The sequence below is a fragment of the Podarcis cretensis genome (assembly GCF_951804945.1).
Source record: "Podarcis cretensis genome assembly, chromosome: 8".
In the NCBI taxonomy this organism is placed as follows: domain Eukaryota; kingdom Metazoa; phylum Chordata; class Lepidosauria; order Squamata; family Lacertidae; genus Podarcis; species Podarcis cretensis.
In genome coordinates, this window is record NC_137177.1 from 7301614 (window position 1) to 7322166 (window position 20553).

General features: G+C 46.0%; 1 protein-coding gene across 2 annotated transcripts in view; it reads left to right on the forward strand.

Annotated features, from left to right (window-relative positions):
- LOC307221199 (gastric inhibitory polypeptide receptor-like) overlaps positions 1-20553 on the forward strand; it is a 76397-nt gene that overhangs the window by 23272 nt on the left and 32572 nt on the right. Inside the window, exons 5-14 of one of the 2 annotated variants that reach the window (XR_013841324.1) lie at positions 2342-2463; positions 8241-8344; positions 10032-10188; positions 12414-12573; positions 12803-12863; positions 13850-13919; positions 14881-14969; positions 16377-16515; positions 17041-17082; positions 18458-19191. Coding sequence is in view for 1 of the 2 variants with exons in the window: in XM_079985573.1 (XP_079841699.1) it covers positions 2342-2463; positions 8241-8344; positions 10032-10188; positions 12414-12573; positions 12803-12863; positions 13850-13919; positions 14881-14969; positions 16377-16515; positions 17041-17082; positions 18458-18787 (1274 nt within the window). In the remaining variant the exon portion in view is untranslated. Of the gene's footprint in view, positions 1-2341; positions 2464-8240; positions 8345-10031; positions 10189-12413; positions 12574-12802; positions 12864-13849; positions 13920-14880; positions 14970-16376; positions 16516-17040; positions 17083-18457; positions 19339-20553 lie in introns of those variants that run through there. The other variant, XM_079985573.1, reaches the window with a different exon arrangement.

The following is a 20553-nucleotide window of genomic DNA, read 5'->3' on the forward strand; positions in this document are numbered from 1 at the left end:
GACAAACTGGAACGTGTCCAGAGGAGGGCAACCAAAATGGTCAAAGGCCTGGAAACGATGCCTTATGAGGAACGGCTAAGGGAGCTGGGCATGTTTAGCCTGGAGAAGAGGAGGTTAAGGGGTGATATGATAGCCATGTTCAAATATATAAAAGGATGTCACATAGAGGAGGGAGAAAGGTTGTTTTCTGCTGCTCCAGAGAAGCGGACACGGAGCAATGGTTCCAAACTACAAGAAAGAAGATTCCACCTAAACATTAGGAAGAACTTCCTGACAGTAAGAGCTGTTTGACAGTGGAATTTGCTGCCAAGGAGTGTGGTGGAGTCTCCTTCTTTGGGGGTCTTTAAGCAGAGGCTTGACAACCATATGTCAGGAGTGCTCTGATGGTGTTTCCTGCTTGGCAGGGGGTTGGACTCAATGGCCCTTGTGGTCTCTTCCAACTCTATGATTCTATGATTCTAGATGCAAAGGCACCCAATACGGTTCATTCATCTCTTAAGTCTTGGAATCAATTTGATTCCTTTCCCCCTGTTCCTTTTTCCTTTCTCCTCCTGTGATGGAACTCCTATTTGGGGACTTCCCTGGCTTTTTTCTGGCCCATGTAGGACCAGTCTGGATAGTTAGCCTTGGTGAAGACTTGACATTTTCATCCCCAAAAAAGTTTTTGATTTGAGTTTCCGTTGAAATGAGGCTGTATTTTAATGTTTTAATGTTGTATTTTAATCTTGTTTTTAAGTTGTATTTCAATCAATTTGTTTTTATATCGGGTGTTAGCCACCCTGAGCCCGGTCTTGGCTGGAGAGAATGGCGTATAAATAATTATGTTGTTGTTGTTGTTGTTGTTGTTGTTGTTGTTAAGTCTGGGCCCCCAGACTGGTTGCAATGTTTGCTAACTTTCAGAACTGTTGTTTCTGCATTGCAAGGGATTGGACTAGATGACTCTCAGGTTCCCTTCCAATTCTATGATTCTATATAATTAACAACAACAACAACAACAACAACAACAACAACAACAACAACAACATTTATTTATTTATTTATTTATACATACATACATACATACATACCTCAGCCATCTCTGGGCGGCTCCCAACAGAATATTAAAAACACGATGAAACATTGAACATTAAAAACAGGGTTGCATTCAGATGTCTTCTAAAAGTCAGATACAGTGGTACCTTGGTTGTCAAACTTAATGTGTTCCGGGAGTCTGTTTGACTCCCAGAACTGTTCAAAAACCAAGGCGCGACTTCTGATTGGCTGCAGGAGCTTCCTGCACCCAATTGGAAGCCATGTCGGACATTTGGCTTCCAAAGAACGTTCGAAAACCGGAAGACTTACTTCCAGGTTTTCGACTTTCGAGAGCCAAAGCGTACAAGTACCAAGGCATTTGAGAATCAAGGTACGACTGCAGTTGTTTATTTCCTTGACATCTGGTGGGAGGGCGTTCCACGGGGCGGGCACCGCCACCGAGAAGGCCCTCTCTGCCTGGTTCCCTGTAGCTTCGCTTCTCGCAGGGAAGGAACCGCTAGAAGGCCCTCGAAGCTGGACCTCAGTGTCTGGGCAGAACGATGGAGGTGGAGATGCTCCTTCAGGTATACTGGGCCTTTGGGGCCGTTTAGGGCTTTAAATGTCAGCACCAATGATTCTTCTGAGCACAGCAGAATGGAATACAACTATTAAATCAAATTGTATTGTCATGGATATACGTTACAGTGGTGCCCCGCAAGACGAACGCCTCGGAAGACGAAAAACTCGCTAGACGAAGGAGTTTTTCGTTTTCTTAGCCGCTTCGCAAGACGCATCTCCCTATGGGCTTGCTTCGCAAAACGAAGCTTGCCCCACAAGCTCCGGGGATTGCGGGGAAGCGCAGCGCGTCTTCCCCGCTGTCCCCGGACCTCTTTTGAAGCAAGGGGCGGCGGGGAGAAGATCGCTTCTCCCCGTTGCCAGCCCCGCAATCTCCGGGGACACAGGGGAAGGCGCGCGCGCCTTCCCCTCTGTCCCCGGACCCCTTTTGAACCAAGGGGCGGCAACGGGGAGAAGCGATTCTCCCCGCTGCCCCTTCCCTTGCTTTAAAACAGGTCCGGGGACAGAGGGGAAGGCGCGCGGCGCTTCCCCTCTGTCCCCGGACGGTCTCCATAGGAACGCATTGATTGATTTTCAATGCATTCCTATGGGAAACCGTGCTTCGCAAGACGAAAAACTCGCAAGAAGAAAAAACTTGCGGAACGAATTAATTTCGTCTTGCGAGGCACCACTGTATTCGTATTTTTATTATTATAATCAAACCATCTGTATCTTCTTGCTGCCTCTTCTTCCTTCCCCCAAACTTCCTCTGCAGTTCGAGGTGGCTTTGTGTTCCAGAAATGCGGCCCAGACGGACAATGGGTGGTGGATGAGTCGGGGCACCCATGGCGAGATCACTCTCAGTGCGAAGCCCTCGACAAAGAGCTCCCCTTCCAGGTAAACGCATTGCACCACAAACTCCACATCTGAAAAGCAGGGAGGAGGGAAAGAAGAGACCTTCCTTAATAAGAGTCGCTCTCGATTCTTAATCCGCATTTAATGCGTTTGTGCTTTAAATGTTCAGTCTTTGGTTCCCCCCCCCCAAAAAAAATTATTAGTTTTCACAATACAGTGGTGCCTCGCAAGGCGAAAAGAATCCGTTCCGCGATTTTCTTCATCTAGCGGTTTTTCGTCTTGCGAAGCAAGCCCATTGACAGCTTAGCAGATTAGCGCTATTAGTGGCTTAGCGGCTTTTAGCGGCTTTTAGCGGCTTATCAGCTTAGCGGATAAGCAGATAAGCGGCTTAGCAGCTTAGAAAAAGGGGGAGGAAAGGGAAAAAAAGTTGGAAAAACTCGCAAGACATTTCGTCTTGCGAAGCAAGCCCATAGGGAAATTTGTTTTGCGAAGCGCCTCCAAAACGGAAAACCCTTTCGTCTAGCGGGTTTTTCGTCTTGCGAGGCATTCGTCTTGCGGGGCACCACTGTATTATAAACAAACAAACAAACAAACACACACACAAAACAGACAAACATAAATCATAAAGGTAAAGGTAAAGGTACCCCTGCCCGTACGGGCCAGTCTTGACAGACTCTGGGGTTGTGCGCCCATCTCACTTAAGAGGCCAGGGGCCAGCGCTGTCCGGAGACACTTCCGGGTCACGTGGCCAGCGTGACATCGCTGCTCTGGCCCGAGCCAGAGCCAGAGCCGCACACGGAAACGCCGTTTACCTTCCCGCTGGTAAGCGGTCCCTATTTATCTACTTGCACCCGGAGGTGCTTTCGAACTGCTAGGTTGGCAGGCGCTGGGACCGAGCAGCGGGAGCGCACCCCGCCGCAGGGATTCGAACCGCCGACCTTTCGATCGGCAAGCCCTAGGCGCTGAGGCTTTAACCCACAGCGCCACCTGCGTCCCACAGCGCCACCTGCGTCCCACAGCGCCACCTGCGTCCCACAGCGCCACAAACAAAACAGACAAACATAAATCATAGCCTTATTCAAAATTACAGTTATTAACTTTGTTAAGTGACTACCTCGCTTCCCCTTGGTTGAATTTCATTGCATGTCCTTTTAACGGTTTTCCAAATCCCAATTTTTATGAGATTTAACTTAAACATCCTTAGATCTTCATCTTATGGAATTAAACATATTAATTCATCACTTAACATAAATAAAATCCGAAGCCCATTAACTATCTGCAAGCTGTTTTCAGTTACGTACTTTAACTTAACAAATTTAACTAAATAATCATTAAATTTATTCCACTCTTCCTGATACTCCTCCTCCTTCTGGTCGTGGACTCTTCAGGTTAGGTCGGCTAGCTCCGAAAAATCCATCATCTTCATCTGCCATTCTTCTATTGTTGGTAATTCTTGGGTTTTCCACTTTTTAGCTAACAAAATACGAGCAGCAGTTGTGGCATACAAAAATAATTTAACATCTTTCTTGGGCAATTCCAAACCTGTTATTCCAAGAAGAAAGGCCTCTGGTTTCTTTATAAATGTATATTTCAACATTTTTTTCCAATTCATTATAAATCTTTTCCCAGAAGTCTTTCACCTTGGGACAGGTCCAAAAATGTTCAGTCTTTGGAAAGCATTGCTACTGAGGGCTGCTGCAAGCCATAATCCATCTCACAAGTAGATTAATCGACAAAAACTCAACTAAAGATATCTCCTACCAGTGTACAAAACTTTCTGGATGCTGTGAATATTGTGGACTTGAATTTTGATGATGATGAGTTATACGGACAGATTAATGCTTTTGATGTGTGTGTGTGTGTGTGTGTGTGTGTAATATAATATAATAAATATAATATAATATAATATAATATAATATAATAATGTTTAGGGAAGCTTTTAATGTTTAACAGACCACTGTATTTTAATACTTTGTTGGAAGCCGCCCAGAGTGGCTGGGGAAGTCCAGCCAGATGGGTGGGGTATAAATAAATTATTATTAATAATAATAATAATATAATATAATAATATATTACTTGAGAGTTCATTTGTCTCCTGTACAAGATGAGGAAGGGATTGTTTTATACCCTTAAAACTGTGTTAATTTTTTAAAAAAACCTTTAAAAAGATTAATCGACTAAAGTTATCAAATTATGCGTGACGCAGGCAAAATTTAATCCACTGGTTTTTTTTTCCAGATTGCAGTATAAAATGTAATTCTGTTGGGGGTCTGGTGTTTGACCATAGTAGAAAATTGGGAGAAGAGGAAAGAAGGAATCAAATATGCCTTTCCTTCTAACAAACGGCGTCAGTTTTCATCCATTACACTCTCAGTGATCTTCCACTTTCATCCCCACCTCAAAAAAAGGCAGCTGCACTGAGGTTTTGATTTACACGATAACGTATTTCCATGTACCTGCTGCACTGAGAAAAGGCAGATATTCAATTAGCTAAAAAGCCTTGAATCGCTGGATGGATCTTTTTCCCTTTTGCAAATGAATAATGGCACATATCAGGATTTTGAGAATCATTTTGCCATCAAAATTGGAGGTAACTCTGGGCAAAGAAGCCTAGGGAGGCTTTTTAGATGCAGAAGCATACCCTCTGATATTTCTCCGATGAAAATAGGGATGTCAATAATAATAATAATAATAATAATAATAATAATAATAATAATAATGGTAATAGCCTGCCCATTTGACTGGGTTGCCCCAGCCACTCTGGGTGGTTTCCAACATAATAAAATGTTAAACATTAAAACCTTCCCTGTAGTAAAGTTAGTCTTATTTAGAAAATTATTCTTTGGTTAAGTAAGAGGAGTGAAGCCTTGTGGGAGTTTCATCAGCCACAAGGACCCTGGGAAAGAAGTTGTGTATCTTTAAACTCTAGACTAGATGGCTCCTTAGCTGAAAGCTTTATTGGAACCAAGGAAGCTTTGATTTAATGAAAGATCTAACACCTGAGTTTGAGGGTGTAAACATCCCCCCCTCAGTGATGCTATCTGTCCTTGAATTGCTTGGGGATGTGTCTCTGGCTAATTTCCACGGAAGGGAAATTTGATTTAAAGTTTGGATTTCAAATTGGCCCAGCTGTCAAGAAGTAAATTGATTGACCAGCAAGCCGGTCATTGGTGTATTCAAAAATAATTTGAGTCTTATGATTGGCTTGAAAGTTACGACGCTAAGTGCGAACTGTGAATAAAAGATCAGGGAATTGTCTTGATCTTTGCTCTTTGCTTTCGGTCTATGCCATCGCTCTGCAATTCGCAAAGATGCCCGGCTCTATTGTTCCATCCTAATAGCCGTCGTTTCGTCCTTTGAAATGGAGATTTACAAAAGCCTTCAACTTGCAGAGTCCTAAAGATTTCAGCTATCCTATTGTGTGTTAGAGCTTGTGAGTATGTATAGCTAGTCATACTATGTACCTTTGTTATTTTCTTATCTGTAACGTTCAAAAGAGTGCCTGCTATTCTAGCATGTTTTTATATTATTTTTAAAATAAACCTTTTAAGAATGAAACTGTTTTAGTTGTGTGCCTTTCCGGAGGGAATAGCTAAGTCCTAGCCTTACGCTTGGTTACACTCTACCGTAGAACTTCTGCCTGCAAGTCTGTGGATGCAACTTGCGAAACAGGGGGACAGCCAGGTTAAACGGGTCACAGCCTTCTCCCTGGGTTGTGATTCTGGGTCCCCTGGACAAGAGGGAGTGGTGGCAGCCCTACCGGGTTGTGTTTGTTCTGTTTTGGAAAAAGTAATTAGCCCGCTAACCTTACCCTGGGTGTCCTAGTCTGGCCGGAGAGCAGAGACAGGAGACGGGAGGGGCGAGCGGTTGGGGGTGAACATTACTACATTCCCTATACAGGGCTGCCTTCAGAGGTCTTCTAAAGATTGTATCTACTTGGCTTGAGGGTGGCATAACTCCATACCCTCCAACATTCCTCTGATGAAAATAGGGATGTCCTAAGGGAAAGGACAGGGACACGGGTGGCCCTGTGGGTAAAACCTCAGCGCCTAGGACTTGCCGATCGCATGGCTGGCGGTTTGAATCCCCGCGGCGGGGTGCGCTCCCGTTGCTCGGTCCCAGCGCCTGCCCACCTAGCAGTTCGAAAGCACACCAGTGCAAGTAGATAAATAGGGACCGCTTACTAGCGGGAAGGTAAACGGTGTTTCCGTGTGCTGCGCTGGCTCGCCAGAGCAGCTTCGTCACGCTGGCCACGTGACCTGGAAGTCTCTGAGGACAGCACTGGCTCCCGGCCTCTAGAGTGAGATGAGCGCACAACCCTAGAGTCTGTCAAGACTGGCCCGTACGGGCAGGGGTACCTTTAACTTTAAGGGAAAGGACGCGGGTGGCGCTGTGGGACGCGGGTGGCTCTGTGGGTTAAACCACAGAGCCTAGGACTTGCCGATCAGAAGGTCGGCGGTTCAAATCCCCGCGACGGGGTGAGCTCCCATTGCTCGGTCCCAGTTCCTGCCAACCTAGCAGTTCGAAAGCACATCAATGTCCAAGTAGATAAATAGGTACTGCTCCGGCGGGAAGGTAAACGGAGTTCTCGTGCGCTGCACTGGTTCTGGTTAATAATAATAATAATTGTTTGTTTGTTTGTTTACATCCCGGCCATCTTGCTGGGTTTCCCCAGCCACTCTGGGCAGCTTCCAACAGGATATTAAAAACACAATAACACATCAAACATGGAAACTTCCCTAAACAGGGCTGCCTTCAGATGTCTTCTAAAAGCCAGATACAGTGGACGCTCGGGTTGCGAATGTGATCCATGCAGGATTCACGTCCGCAACCCGCAGTGGCGCGTCTGCGCACGCGTGGGTTGCGATGCGGCGCTTCTGCACATGCGTGACTGCTGAAACCCGGAAGTAACTCGTTCCGGTACTTCCGGGTTTCAGCGGTCCGTAACCCAAAAAAACGCAACTTGAAGCGTCTGTAACCCGAGGTATGACTGTAGTTGTTTATTTCCTTGAAATCTGATGGGAGGGTGTTCCACAGGGCGGGTGCCACCACCGAGAAGGCCCTCTGCCTGGCTCCCTGCAACCTCACTTTTTTTATATATATATAGAATATTTATTAAGATTTTCAATAATAATACAATGAAAAAGAAAAAGAAAAAATACAAAAATTACAAAAATAAAAATAATTAAAAACACACAGAGTTTCCATTACTTATTTTCTTTTAACTTATTTCCCAGACCTCCTCATACCTCCCTTTTTTGTATTCCAATTCAGATTGTTAGTTCAGCAAATCCTTACCATTAAATTTTTACCTATTTCTAAACCTTTTTTTTCATATTCTCTTAAGCATTACAGCTGGAAGCCACTTAATTTCTATCCAACATCATTCTAACGTTCATTAATTTTGCAATATTTCTGTAAATAGTCTTTAAATTTCTTCCAATCTTCTTCCGCCGACTCTTCTCCCTGGACTCGGATTCTGCCAGTCATTTCTGCCAATCCCATATAGTCCATCACCTTCATCTGCCACCCTGTAACCTCACTTCTTGCAGGGATGGAACTGCCAGAAGGCCCTCGGAGCTGGACCTCAGTGTCTGGGCTGAACGATGGGGGAGGAGATGCTCCTTCAGGTATACTGGGTCTTTGAGGCCGTTTAGGGCTTTCAAGGTCAGCACCAACACTTTAAACACTCTTTCCTTCCAGACCTTTTGCTGATAAGCCTATTAATAGTGAAGCTTTTCCTGCGTCACTTTCAACCTGTGGTGGAGGTGCCCTTTTCCGCTGAGGTGTATTCCAGCTGTGTTTCTGTTTCTCCCCAGAAACATTTGTGGATTCTGGAGCAGTTCCGACTGATGTACACAGTGTGCTACTCCCTTTCGTTGGTGGTGCTGCTTGTGGCCTTCATCCTGTTAGCAGTTTTCAGGTACTGAGAAAGACGACATGGGGCACTGCCTTCCCCCCCGGGGTACCACGCAGGAAAAACGAGAGGTATTGAAAGATGTGGGTGTGTGGTTGGAATAATCACACCTGCCAAGAGAGGCTTCCGCTAAGGCAGGGGTCAGCAAACTTTTTCAGCAGGGGGCCGGTCCACTGTCCCTCAGACCTTGCGGGGGACCGGACTATATTTTGAAAAAGAAAATAAAATTATTGAACTCCTATGCCCAGATGCATTTTAAATAAAAGCACGCATTCTACTCATGTAAAAACACCAGGCAGGCCCCACAAATAACCCAGAGATGCATTTGAAAGAAAAGGACACATTCTACTCATGTAAAAACATGCTGATTCCCGGACCGTCTGCGGGCTGGATTTAGAAGACGATTGGGCTGGATCCGGCCCCCGGGCCTTAGTTTGCCTACCCATGCACTAAGGCATGTCCCTTAGAGCAGAGTAGTGCAACAGCTCCCCCTGCTGACTATTAAAAAGTTAACCACACAGTGCACATCAATGCACTTTGGTGTGGTTCAGTAAACACTAGTGCAAGGATGTGTGGGGTTCATAAACCCACCTTATATCGAATGTATGTGACTACATTATTACATGAGCACTGTTCCACAGCATTTGATATTTTCATTTACATACATTCATTTGATATGAGATGGGTTTATGAAGCAATTCTATATCCTCCCACCACGCTGGCAAAGAATTCTACAAAACAGTAGTCAATATCCGGAAGCACTATTCAGTGTTAAACATCATATTTGCAGAATACACAAAGCTTCACAGCTTGTCTTTCGTCGTTCAAAGTCTGGTACCTCGCTTCATTTAAAGATTTTCAGAGGCTTTGAGGCTAAAGATTTCATTTTGTACTTGTTATGGTTTGAAAGAATTCTATAAAGATTGTCTATGCGTATATACATGGTCATCGTGTTGCCTAGACATTGCTGATGTTCTCTTTGCAACGGAGGAGTTTGTTTGGTAACTCCTGCAGCCAAGCTGGTGCCAAACATATTGCTCTGCTTTCCTTTGGAGCACATCAGCCAGGCTGAGAGTGGGGTTTCTTGTCGTCTGGGCAACCCAGGACCTCCATACACACTGCCCAGACTTGTGCCCCAGAGGGCTTGGAATCAACTTGAGTCCCTCCCCCTCTTTCTTTTTCCTTTCTCCTCCTGTGAAGAGACTGCATCTTAATGTTTTAATGTTGTATTTTAATCTTATTTTTTAAGTTGTATTTTAATCAACTCGTTTTTATTATTGGTTGTGGCTGGGGAGGGCAGGGTATAAATAAAATTTATTATCACAGTGGTACCTCAGGTTACATACGCTTCAGGTTGCAGACTCCGCTAACCCAGAAATAGTGCTTCAGGTTAAGAATTTTGCTTCAGGATGAGAACAGAAATCGTGCTCCAGCGGCGCGGCAGCAGCAGGAGGCCCCATTAGCTAAAGTGGTGCTTCAGGTTAAGAACAGTTTCAGGTTAAGTACGGACTTCCGGAACGAATTAAGTACTTAACCCGAGGTACCAATGTATGAATAAAACAAAAACAACAAGTGCAAGAATGAGCTTTGGTTTCCGTTAAAACCCTGTCTAGCCATCTTGGATCCTGGCTCGAGGTGCAGATATGGGGCACAACTGACTTCTCCCTGCCCATTGTTCTCTGCCCACTTCCAGGAAACTCCGTTGCATCCGCAATTACATCCACATGAATCTCTTCGCGTCCTTCATGCTGCGGGCCGTCTCCATCCTCACCCGGGACACCTTCCTGCGGCTGCACTTCCCCAAGGACTTCCAGGACGAAGGGGACCTCTCGCACCTTCCTTTGGGACAGGTATCATTGCAACTGCAGTTTGAGGGAGGGTAGGTGATAGGGCTCCAGCCGGGACCAGCGGGGGAGCGTGGGCGTAGTGTTGGGAGATCCTGGACAGACAAAAGAAATTAATTCTTCAAGCAAGGCATAATTATTATTATTATTATTATTATTATTATTATTATTATTATTTTGTATTTATACCCCGCCCATCTGGCTGGGTTTCCCCAGCCACTCTGGGCGGCTCCCAACAGAATATTAAAATACAATAACCTATTAAACATTAAAAGCTTCCTTAAACAGGGCTGCCTTCAGATGTCTTCTAAAAGTCTGGTAGTTGTTTTTCTTTTTGACATCTGGTGGGAGGGCGTTCCACAAGGCGGGTGCCACTACCAAGAAGGCCCTTTGCCTAGTTCTCTGTAACTTGGCTTCTCGCACGGAGGGAACCGCCAGAAGGTGCTCGGAGCTGGACCTCAGTGTCCGGGCAGAATGATGGAGGTGGAGATGTTCCATAAACTATGGAACTTACTCCTGCAGAAGGCGGTTGCTGGAAATCGAGGGAGGGGAGAGGGCTCTTGCGCATAAATCCTGCTGATGGTTTTATCCCGGTCATCTGTTTGTGAGAATTGGATCCTGGACTAAATGGGCCATTGTGTGCCGCTCAACTGTCCCAATTTAAGTGGGACATCCCAGAATTACTGTCAGGCCGCTGCCAGCAACTCCCATGGCCAGTTGCCCAGGAACGGAGAAAGACAATGAAATAATAATAATAATAATAATAATAATAATAATATCAATTTTTATTTATACCCCGCCCTTCCCGGTTCAAAAACCAGGCTCACAACAAATTTAAAACACTTAATTATAAAAGCAGCATAAAATGTAGTATAAAAACATGAATAACAATAAAACTCAAAAATCAATCTAGGGGAAATAAGATAATTCCCAGGGCTAGCTGGCTGAATTGGTCCTACTTGGGCCAGCGAGGACGCCAGGGAAGAATTAGCTGTGGGGTCTCAGAGAGGGAAATCTTCATAAAAGGAGAGGGGTAGGGAAGAGAAGGGAAATAGAAGATCAGGCTGAATTCAAATTAAAGGCCAGGTGGAATAGCTCTGTCTTACAGGCCCGACGGAAGGAGGTCAAATCCTGAAGGGCCCTAGTCTCATGTTCCTTACCGTCTGTTTTTTATTCAGTATTTACAGAGAGAGGCTATAGAACCCAGCCCCTTGGATAATGGCGTTGTCCCAGGTGAATCTCCACCCCCCCCCACCTCTCCCACTTCCTCATTCGTCAGTCTCAGCGTCTCTCCTATGGGTGCTGATAAGTGCCCCTCTGCCTTTGAGCTCTTTGCTCTCCTACTTTCAAGGCTCGCTGGGTTCTGGGAGAGGGAGGAAGTCTGGAATGCTTTCTAAAGACTCTTCCTCTTCCTCCTCTCTCATTATCTCCCAACTTTCCACCTCATCTGCCTCTGAGCTGTGACCTCCCTCAAACTCCTGTTGTAAATCTATACTGTCTTCCTCTTCTCTGGAAAGGTCAGGATGGGATCTCCACCATTCCTCCTCTGCTCTTGTTGTTGTTTAGTCATTTAGTTGTGTCCGACTCTTCGTGACCCCATGGACCAGAGCACGCCAGGCCCTCCTGTCTTCCATTGCCTCCCGTAGTTCTATCAAACTCACATTGGTATCTTCGAGAACACTGTCCAGCCATCTCGTCCTCTGTTGTCCCCTTCTCCTTGTGCCCTCCGTCTTTCCCAACATCAGGGTCTTTTCCAGGGAGTCGTCTCTTCTCATGAGGTGGCCAAAGTCTTGGAGCCTCAGCTTCAGGATCTGTCCTTCCAGTGAGCACTCAGGGCTGATTTCCTTAAGAATGGATCGGTTTGATCTTCTTGCAGTCCATGGGACTCTCAAGAGTCTCCTCCAGCACCATAATTCAAAAGCATCAATTCTTCAGCGATCAGCCTTCTTCATGGTCCAGCTCTCACTTCCATACATCACTACTTGGAAAATCAGAGCTTTAACTATACGGACCTTTGTTGGCAAGGTGATGTCTCTGCTTTTTAAGACGCTGTCTAGGTTTGTCATTGCTTTTCTCAGTCCCTGATAATTACAGAAGCTATTTCGGGCTTCTGATTGCATCCCAAAATGTCCAGCTTTGGGGACTGGCGCTCTGGCGCAAATCAGCTGGCTCCCACTAGAGCTCCCGACCAAAAAAACGAGCGTTCACATTCTCCTCCTCTTCCTTTTCAGGCTGTGGCCGGCTGCCGGCTGGCACAGATCTTAACCCAATACTGCGTCTGTGCAAACTACTACTGGCTCCTGGTAGAATGCCTCTATCTACACAACCTACTAGGACCAATGGCCTTTTCGGAAGAAAGCTATTTCTCAGGCTACCTGCTCATCGGATGGGGTGAGTTAACCGCCCAGCGCGAAGTCCTGACGAGAAAAGAGACATTGGGAGAGCGGTGGTGGTTGCGAACATTGCGGGAGAGCTTAATTCAGGGGCTGGGATGTTCAGTAATGGAGGCAACAGTGCTCAAAGCTACCTGTAAAACGAAAGGGAATCATGAGAGGTAGAAGGCAATTGTACCCATTATCCAGATACATTAGTTGAGTCTTCTTAATTATGTCTCTTGCAGGGGCACCAATCCTTTTTGTCATCCCTTGGGTGATTGTGAGATACCTCTATGAAAACAACGAGTAAGTACCTGGGCCAAAAAAATCTTCCACTTCACATTTGATGTATAATTTTCTTAGGGTTCAAAAAGAACTTAGGTTGCACTTCTAGAGTAGTGGCTATTTATCATGCCAAACTAGGACCAGGGAACCTCAATGGTTGAAATCAGTTTACAGTGTTGTCATAGGATAAAACTGGGTCAGGGAGAGGAAAGCTGTGCTTGTTTCGTAAACTCCTTGGAAAAAGGGTGGTATAAAATTGCTCTCAATGACTTAAAGGTAAAGGGACCCCTGACCATTAGGTCCAGTCGTGGCCGACTCTGGGGTTGTGGCACTCATCTTGCTTTATTGGCCAAGGGAGCCGGCGTACAGCTGGTCATGTGGCCAGCATGACTAAGCCGCTTAGGCGAACCAGAGCAGTGCACGGAAACGCCATTTACCTTCCCGCCGGAGTGGTACCTATTTATCTACTTGCACTTTGACGTGCTTTTGAACTGCTATGTTGGAGGAGCAGGGACCGAACAATGGAAGATCACCCCATTGTGGGGATTCGAACCGCCGACCTTCTGATCGGCAAGTCCTAGGCTCTGTGGTTTAACCCACAGCGCCGCCCGCGTCAATGACTTACACGGCAGCAAATCCTGTTGAACACAGCAGGACTTACCTTTGAGTAAACATGGACTGTGCCCTCCCATTTCAACCTTTCAACGCCTCCTGATAACTTTTCTATTCTGTCAGAATGCATCTTTCCATAATAGCTGGCTGATTTCTGATTCTAACATATATATTTTTTACTGCCTTTTACGTATAATTCTTGTAAACCGCATGTGTGTGTGAATGGTGTTATAAACAGCGGAACCTCGGTTGTTGAACGTAATCGGTTCCGGAAGCCTGTTCGACTTACGAAACCTTTGACAACCGAGGCGCAATTGCCGATCGGTAGACAGGGGTTGTCATTCCTCCTTCGACCCACTGACACCTTTTTAATTGCTGCCCACCTCCTTCCACAGATGCTGGGAGAGAAACGACAACATGGGCTATTGGTGGATCATCCGTTGCCCGATTCTGCTAGCAATCTTTGTAAGTTGCCAAGGAACAGAGAAACTGCCTTATACTCTTTCAGAGCATTGGTGCCTCTCAGTAGGTCAGAAAGATTTATAGTGGTACCTCGGGTTACAGACGCTTCAGGTTACAGACGCTTCAGGTTACAGACTCCGCTAACCCAGAAATAGTACCTCAGGTTAAGAACTTTGCTTCAGGATGAGAACAGAAATCGTGCTCTGGCGGTGCGGCGGCAGCGGGAGGCCCCATTAGCTAAAGTGGTGCTTCAGGTTAAGAACAGTTTCAGGTTAAGAACGGACCTCCAGAATGAATTAAGTTCTTAACCTGAGGTACCATTGGGCGTTTCCACACGTCCCTTGAAAACACCCCATTTTGTGCACTGTTCAAGGGGGAAAAGCAGGGGAAATCTGACACGAGGCAAGCAAACCAAACACATATGAAGGAGGAAGTGTCATGTGAGTGTATCAAATATCCTTTTTGCACTACAGTGGTACCTCGGGTTACAGACGCTTCAGGTTACAGACTCCGCTAACCCAGAAATATTAACTTGGGTTAAGAACTTTGCTTCAGGATGAGAACAGAAATTGTGCTCTGATGGCATGGCGGCAGCGGGAGGCCCCATTAGCTAAAATGGTACCTCAGGTTAAGAACAGTTTCAGGTTAAGAACGGACCTCCAGAATGAATTAAGTTCTTAATCGGAGGTACCACTGTACTAGCATAGGAGAAACGTTGGGGGTTTTTGCCCTGGGACATCAGATATATGAACAGAACAGAGGGAATGTCATGTGGTTCTTAAACCCCCAGCCCCAGTGAAGGAACACGCAGGCTAAAAAACAATTTTTGAGGACGTGCCCATTGTCTAATGTCGATGTGCCTGTGGCATCGATGACATCGGTGGCAGACATCAGAGGGGTGACACGGCTGGATTGAAGGGGTTAATGCCAATCAGACCCCTTTCCTTCTTTCCCATTTTTCCAGGTCAACTTTGTGATCTTCATACGCATCATCAAGATCCTGGTCTCCAAACTCCGGGCGCAACAGATGCGTTACACAGATTACAAATTCAGGTAGGTGAGAAATCGCCAGGGCAGTTGAAAGGCAAGAGGTTGCCCGTCACCGAATCAGGCATTTTGTAGAAAGAGTTGACTTCTTGAACTATCTGTTTAATAATAATAATTATTATTATTATTATTTATTTATACCCCACCCATCTGGCTGGGTTTCCCCAGCCACTCTGGGCAGTTTCCAACAGAACACTAAAATACAATAGTCTATTAAACATTAAAAGCTTCCCTAAACAGGGCTGCCTTCAGATGTCTTCTAAAAGTCTGGTACAGTGGTACCAGCAAGGTACCTCAGGTTACATACGCTTCAGGTTACATACACTTCAGATTACAGACTCCGCTAACCCAGAAATAGTGCTTCAGGTTAAGAACTTTGCTTCAGGATGAGAACAGAAATCGTGCTCCAGCGGCACAGCAGCAGCAGGAGGCCCCATTAGCTAAATTGGTGCTTCAAGTTAAGAACAGTTTCAGGTTAAGTACGGACCTCCAGAACGAATTAAGTACTTAACCTGAGGTAGTTGTTGTTCTCTTTGACATCTGCTGGGAGGGCATTCCACAGGGCAGGTGCCACTACTGAGAAGGCCCCTGCCTGGTTCCCTGTAACTTGGCTTCTCGCAGTGAGGGAACCGCCAGAAGGCCCTTGGCGCTGGACCTCAGTGTCTGGGCAGAACGATGGGGGTGGAGACGCTCCTTCAGGTATACAGGACCGAGGCTGTTTAGGGCTTTAAAGGTCAGCACCAACACTTTGAATTGTGCTTGGAAACGTACTGGGAGCCAATATAGGTCTTTCAAGACCGGTGTTATATGGTCTTGGCGGCCGCTCCCAGTCACCACTCTAGCTACCGCATTCTGGATTAGTTGTAGTTTCTGGGTCACCTTCAAAGGCAGCCCCATGTAGAGCGCATTGCAGTAGTCCAGGCAAGAGATAACTAGAGCATGCACCCATTCCACCCATGGCTTATTGCTGATATTAACAATGCACAGCATGATGCAACTGGAATAAAAAAATGACTCCTTTTGGAATAAAACATTGCCCAGGCCCATAAGTTGAATTCAAGCTTTACTTGTAGAACTTCCTTCAAAAGAGAACAAAAGCAAGAGAGCTACATCCAGATAAATACTTTGCAACCTATGGAGCAAAGCTTCCCTGCTTCTTTCCCCAACCCTTGCTTTGGCTAGTGAGCACAAATTCGGGATATGAGATAGTGTCATGGGCGCCAGCCACAAAATGGCTGCCGCGAGGGTGAGGCATGTCACAAAATGGCTTCCATAGGTGTCTGCAGCGCAATACAATCCACTGTGGATTTTTGAGGGGATATTTACAGTGTCCGTGACCAATGTGGCAAAGCCTCTTAGTTCTCTGCTTCGCACATGCCCAGAAACTCACTCCATTTCTTCGCTTCTTTTTAGGTTGGCCAAGTCAACACTGACCCTCATCCCGCTGCTGGGGATTCATGAGGTGGTATTTGTGCTGGTCACCGAGGAACATGCCCAGGGCACGTTGCGCTATGTCAAATTCTTCTTTGAGTTGTTGCTCAACTCCTTACAGGTACTGGGTAGATCTTTGATATCCTTGTTCTTATCATTTAGAGCATGTGCACCCGACTTTTCAATGGGAAGCAGGTGGCGCCGTGGGTTAAACCACAGAGCCTAGGACTTGCTGATCAGAAGGTCGGCGGTTCGAATCCCCGTGACGGGGTGAGCTCCCATTGCTCGGCCCCTGCTCCTGCCAACCTAGCAGTTCGAAAGCACATCAAAGTGCAAGTAGATAAATAGGTACCGCTCCAGCGGGAAGATAAACGGCGTTTCCATGCGCTGCTCTGGTTCGCCAGAAGCGGCTTAGTCCTGCTGGCCACATGACCCGGAAGCTGTATGCCGACTCCCTCGGCCAATAAAGCGAGATGAGCGCCGCAACCCCAGAGTCAGCCACGACTAGACCTAATGGTCAGAGGTCCCTTTACCTTTACCTTACTTGACTTTTCAGCCTGCTGCAATTATAAGTTTGCAGGGTGTTATCAGTCCTCTGTCCTGTCACATTTTTTAAAAAATAATAAAATTATTATTAATTTTTCAGGGCCTGCTGGTGAGCATCCTCTACTGCTTTGTCAATAAAGAGGTAGGTCATCGAAAAGGCATTCTGCTCCTCCTTGTGCAAGTGTAGAGCTGGCTGGCTCAAAGTCCAGGAGTGGTTTTTTGTGCAAACTTGGACTACTAAGCTTGTTCCAGGTAATGGTCACAAACTCCTGGGCTAAGCATGTGCTCAGAGGCACCCTCTCCCCTGAATTCTAAGGCAGCGCTTTGTCGTGGTTAGAGTAATGTCCACCAATTTGGATGGCTTTAATTAAAAATAAATAAATTATTTACCATATTTTTTGCTCTATAAGACTCACGTTTTCCCTCCTAAAAAGTAAGGGGAAATGTGTGTGCGTCTTATGGAGCAAATGCAGGCTGCGCAGCTATCTCAGAAGCCAGAACAGCAAGAGGGATTGCTGCTTTCACTGCGCAGCGATCCCTCTTGCTGTTCTGGCTTCTGAGATTCAGAATATTTTTTTCTTGTTTTCCTTCTCCAAAAACTTGGTGTGTCTTGTGGTCTGGTGCATCTTATAGAGCGAAAAATACGGTATTTGGTTTTTTAAAATTAAAGTTTTACAATCACATATGCAACATACAACATAGAAATAAGATTCCCAAAAATCTCTTGGACTTCCCTCCTCCACTTCGTGGGTCCTATTGTTAGTCATTTCCTCCTGCATCTTTTATAATAATCCAAACCTTTTACATCTCCGTTATATCCAAAATTCACCATTAAACTACAAGTGCTATTCCAATCCTACTAACGGGTTTAACTGTTTAACTGTTTACAATGGTTTTTAAGATAAATTGTAAATTTTCCACATTCCTTATTAAAGTTTTGGTCTTCCTCATTTCTAATTATTCCAATCATTTTTGCCATTTCGGAATCTGCCATTCTTCTCTGCTAGGTTGGCAGGAGCTGGGACCGAACAATGGGAGCTCACCCCGTCACGGGGATTCGAACCACCGACCTTCTGATCAGCAAGCCCTAGGCTCTGTGGTTTAACCTACAGCGCCACCCGCGTCCCCTATAATATTTCTAGTCAATTACTTCTTGTTTCAGGGATTTTCACGGTATTTCATTTGTTTTGTGCAATTTCTCGGTTCTGTGACTGTCTTTTTCCTACAGTGGTACCTCGGGTTAAGTACTTAATTCGTTCCGGAGGTCCATTCTTAACCTGAAACTGTTCTTAACCTGAAGCACCGCTTTAGCTAATGGGGCCTCCTGCTGCCACCGCACCGCCAAAGCACGATTTCTGTTCTCATCCTGAAGCAAAGTTCTTAACCTGAAGCACTATTTCTGGGTTAGTGGAGTCTGTAACCTGAAGCGTAGGTAACCCGAGGTACCACTGTATTGGTCCTAAGCTGGCTGCCGTGACACCACCAATCACCCCCAATTTTCTTTCTTCTCCCTCCAGGTCCAATCCCAGATCCAAAGGACATGGCAGAGGTGGAAGGTGGGCAGCAGCCTGCTGGACAAGCAAGGCCAGAGCCTCAGCCACTGGGCTTCCTGGCACAGCCGAAGCAGCCGCCGCAAAAAGGTTGCTTATCCTGCGCCCCACAGACACCCAGGAGAAAAGGGCCTTCCCGGCGGCCTTGGCAACACAGCAGGTGCTCCACAGGTGCACACCAGCACCAAATCTTTTCAGTACGGCCCCGTCAGGATGAAGTCCCAGGACAAAGTTGCGGGGTCCGCTGTCGCCAGGCAGACTTTTCCGAGCCCTGGTTGCCCCCCAGTCAGCTGCTGAGCACCCCCCCACCGCCGGTGTCTTCTGACATCCGAGAAGATATGGAAGAAGATTGTCAGCTTTTCCGAAACATGATATGGGGCTGCCCGGGGCAGTGGTAAGAAAAGACTTCCCAGTGCAGCTGTGGATTCCTGGAAGATGCAAAAACTCTCGCATAACAAGATATGTGAATGGCACATTGCGTGCGGCTGTTTTTATTGACTGTCTGGAAGGACCAGCTGGTGAAAAAGGTTAGCAGCCCATCTTTGGAGAGACTTCCGAAACTGTTTGTGCCCCTGCGGACGTGTCAATCGCCACTCACCTACTCACCTGTAGTGTGTGTAAGAATCGCCTCGAGGCGACCCAGTATAAGAACCATATTTTTCAATAGTTAATATTTTTTTGGTACTACAGTGGTACCTCGGGTTACAGACCCTTCAGGTTACGAAAGCTTCAGGTTACAGACCCTTCAGGTTACAGACTCCGCTAACCCAGAAATAGTACCTCGGGTTAAGAACTTTGGTTCAGGATGAGAACAGAAATCGTGCGGCGGCAGCTGGAGGCCCCATTAGCTAAAGTGGTACCTCAGGTTAATAACAGTTTCAGGTTAAGAACGGACCTCCAGAACAAATTAAGTTCTTAACCCGGGGTAAAGGTAAAGGGATGACCAAGCCGCTTCTGGTGAACCAGAGCAGCGCATTGAAACGCCATTTACCGTCCCGCCAGAGCGGTACCTATTTATCTACTTGCAGCTTGACGTGCTTTCGAACTGCTAGGTTGGCAGGAGCAGGGACTCAGCAATGGGCGCTCACCCCGTCGTGGGGATTCGAACCGCCGACCTTCTGATCAGCAAGTCCTAGGCTCTGTGGTTTAACCCACAGCGCCACCCGCGTCCCTTCTTAACCTGAGGTACCACTGTATTAAATTCAAATAGATTGAATGTTACTTTATTTGTTATAAACCATTCCCTTTTAAAGCTATGTTTTCATTACAACTTTTTGTATTGGATCAGATTATTATAAGGGGTTTGTTTTTTGCTGTATATTTTGTTGCTGTCAACCGCCTTGCGTGTAGCAATATAGAAAGGCGGAATACGGATTTAAAGTGAAATGACCTGAAATTAAATATAAACTGGAAAAGAGCTGATGGTGTTTTTCTTCTGGTCAAGCTTCCAGTGCGCCACAAATGATTTGTGTCACTGTGTGTGGACACTGGGCAAGATGCCTAGTGGCAGATCATATAATCATAGAATTGTAGAGCTGGAAGGGACCTAAAGGTCATTTTTGTGAACCAAAAGTCTCTTGAATACAGGTATAGGCAGGTGTACACATTTAGCTGACCGACAGGTGTTTGGGGGTCTTTACCTAAGGGGTGACAGCACTCTGGGCTCCTCTACAAGGGAGGATTGGTGTCAAGGCAAACCAGTGTTTTGAAACAGTGAACACAACAACCAGTTCCATGTACATTGTTCAAACTGAGCTGTCACCTTTGTGACGTACGGCATGTGAGATACAAAGAGGACCGACTGCTAGATGTGAGCGGTGACAGCAACAGATCTTGGGTCCAAATCAGGTTAGATGAGCCAGAAGCAGAATCTAATTAAACCCTGATCTAATCAATCCCAGAAATCAATACCAAAGCTGACACAAAACAACACCCTCCTTAAATTAATCAAGGGTTCTTTAGTTCTTAGCATGTTGTCCTTCTGTAGGGCGGAGGTCCATTACTCATAGATTGCGTTAATCCTAAATCCAGCTCCTTTTGTGTTTAGGCACAATGATCCTTAT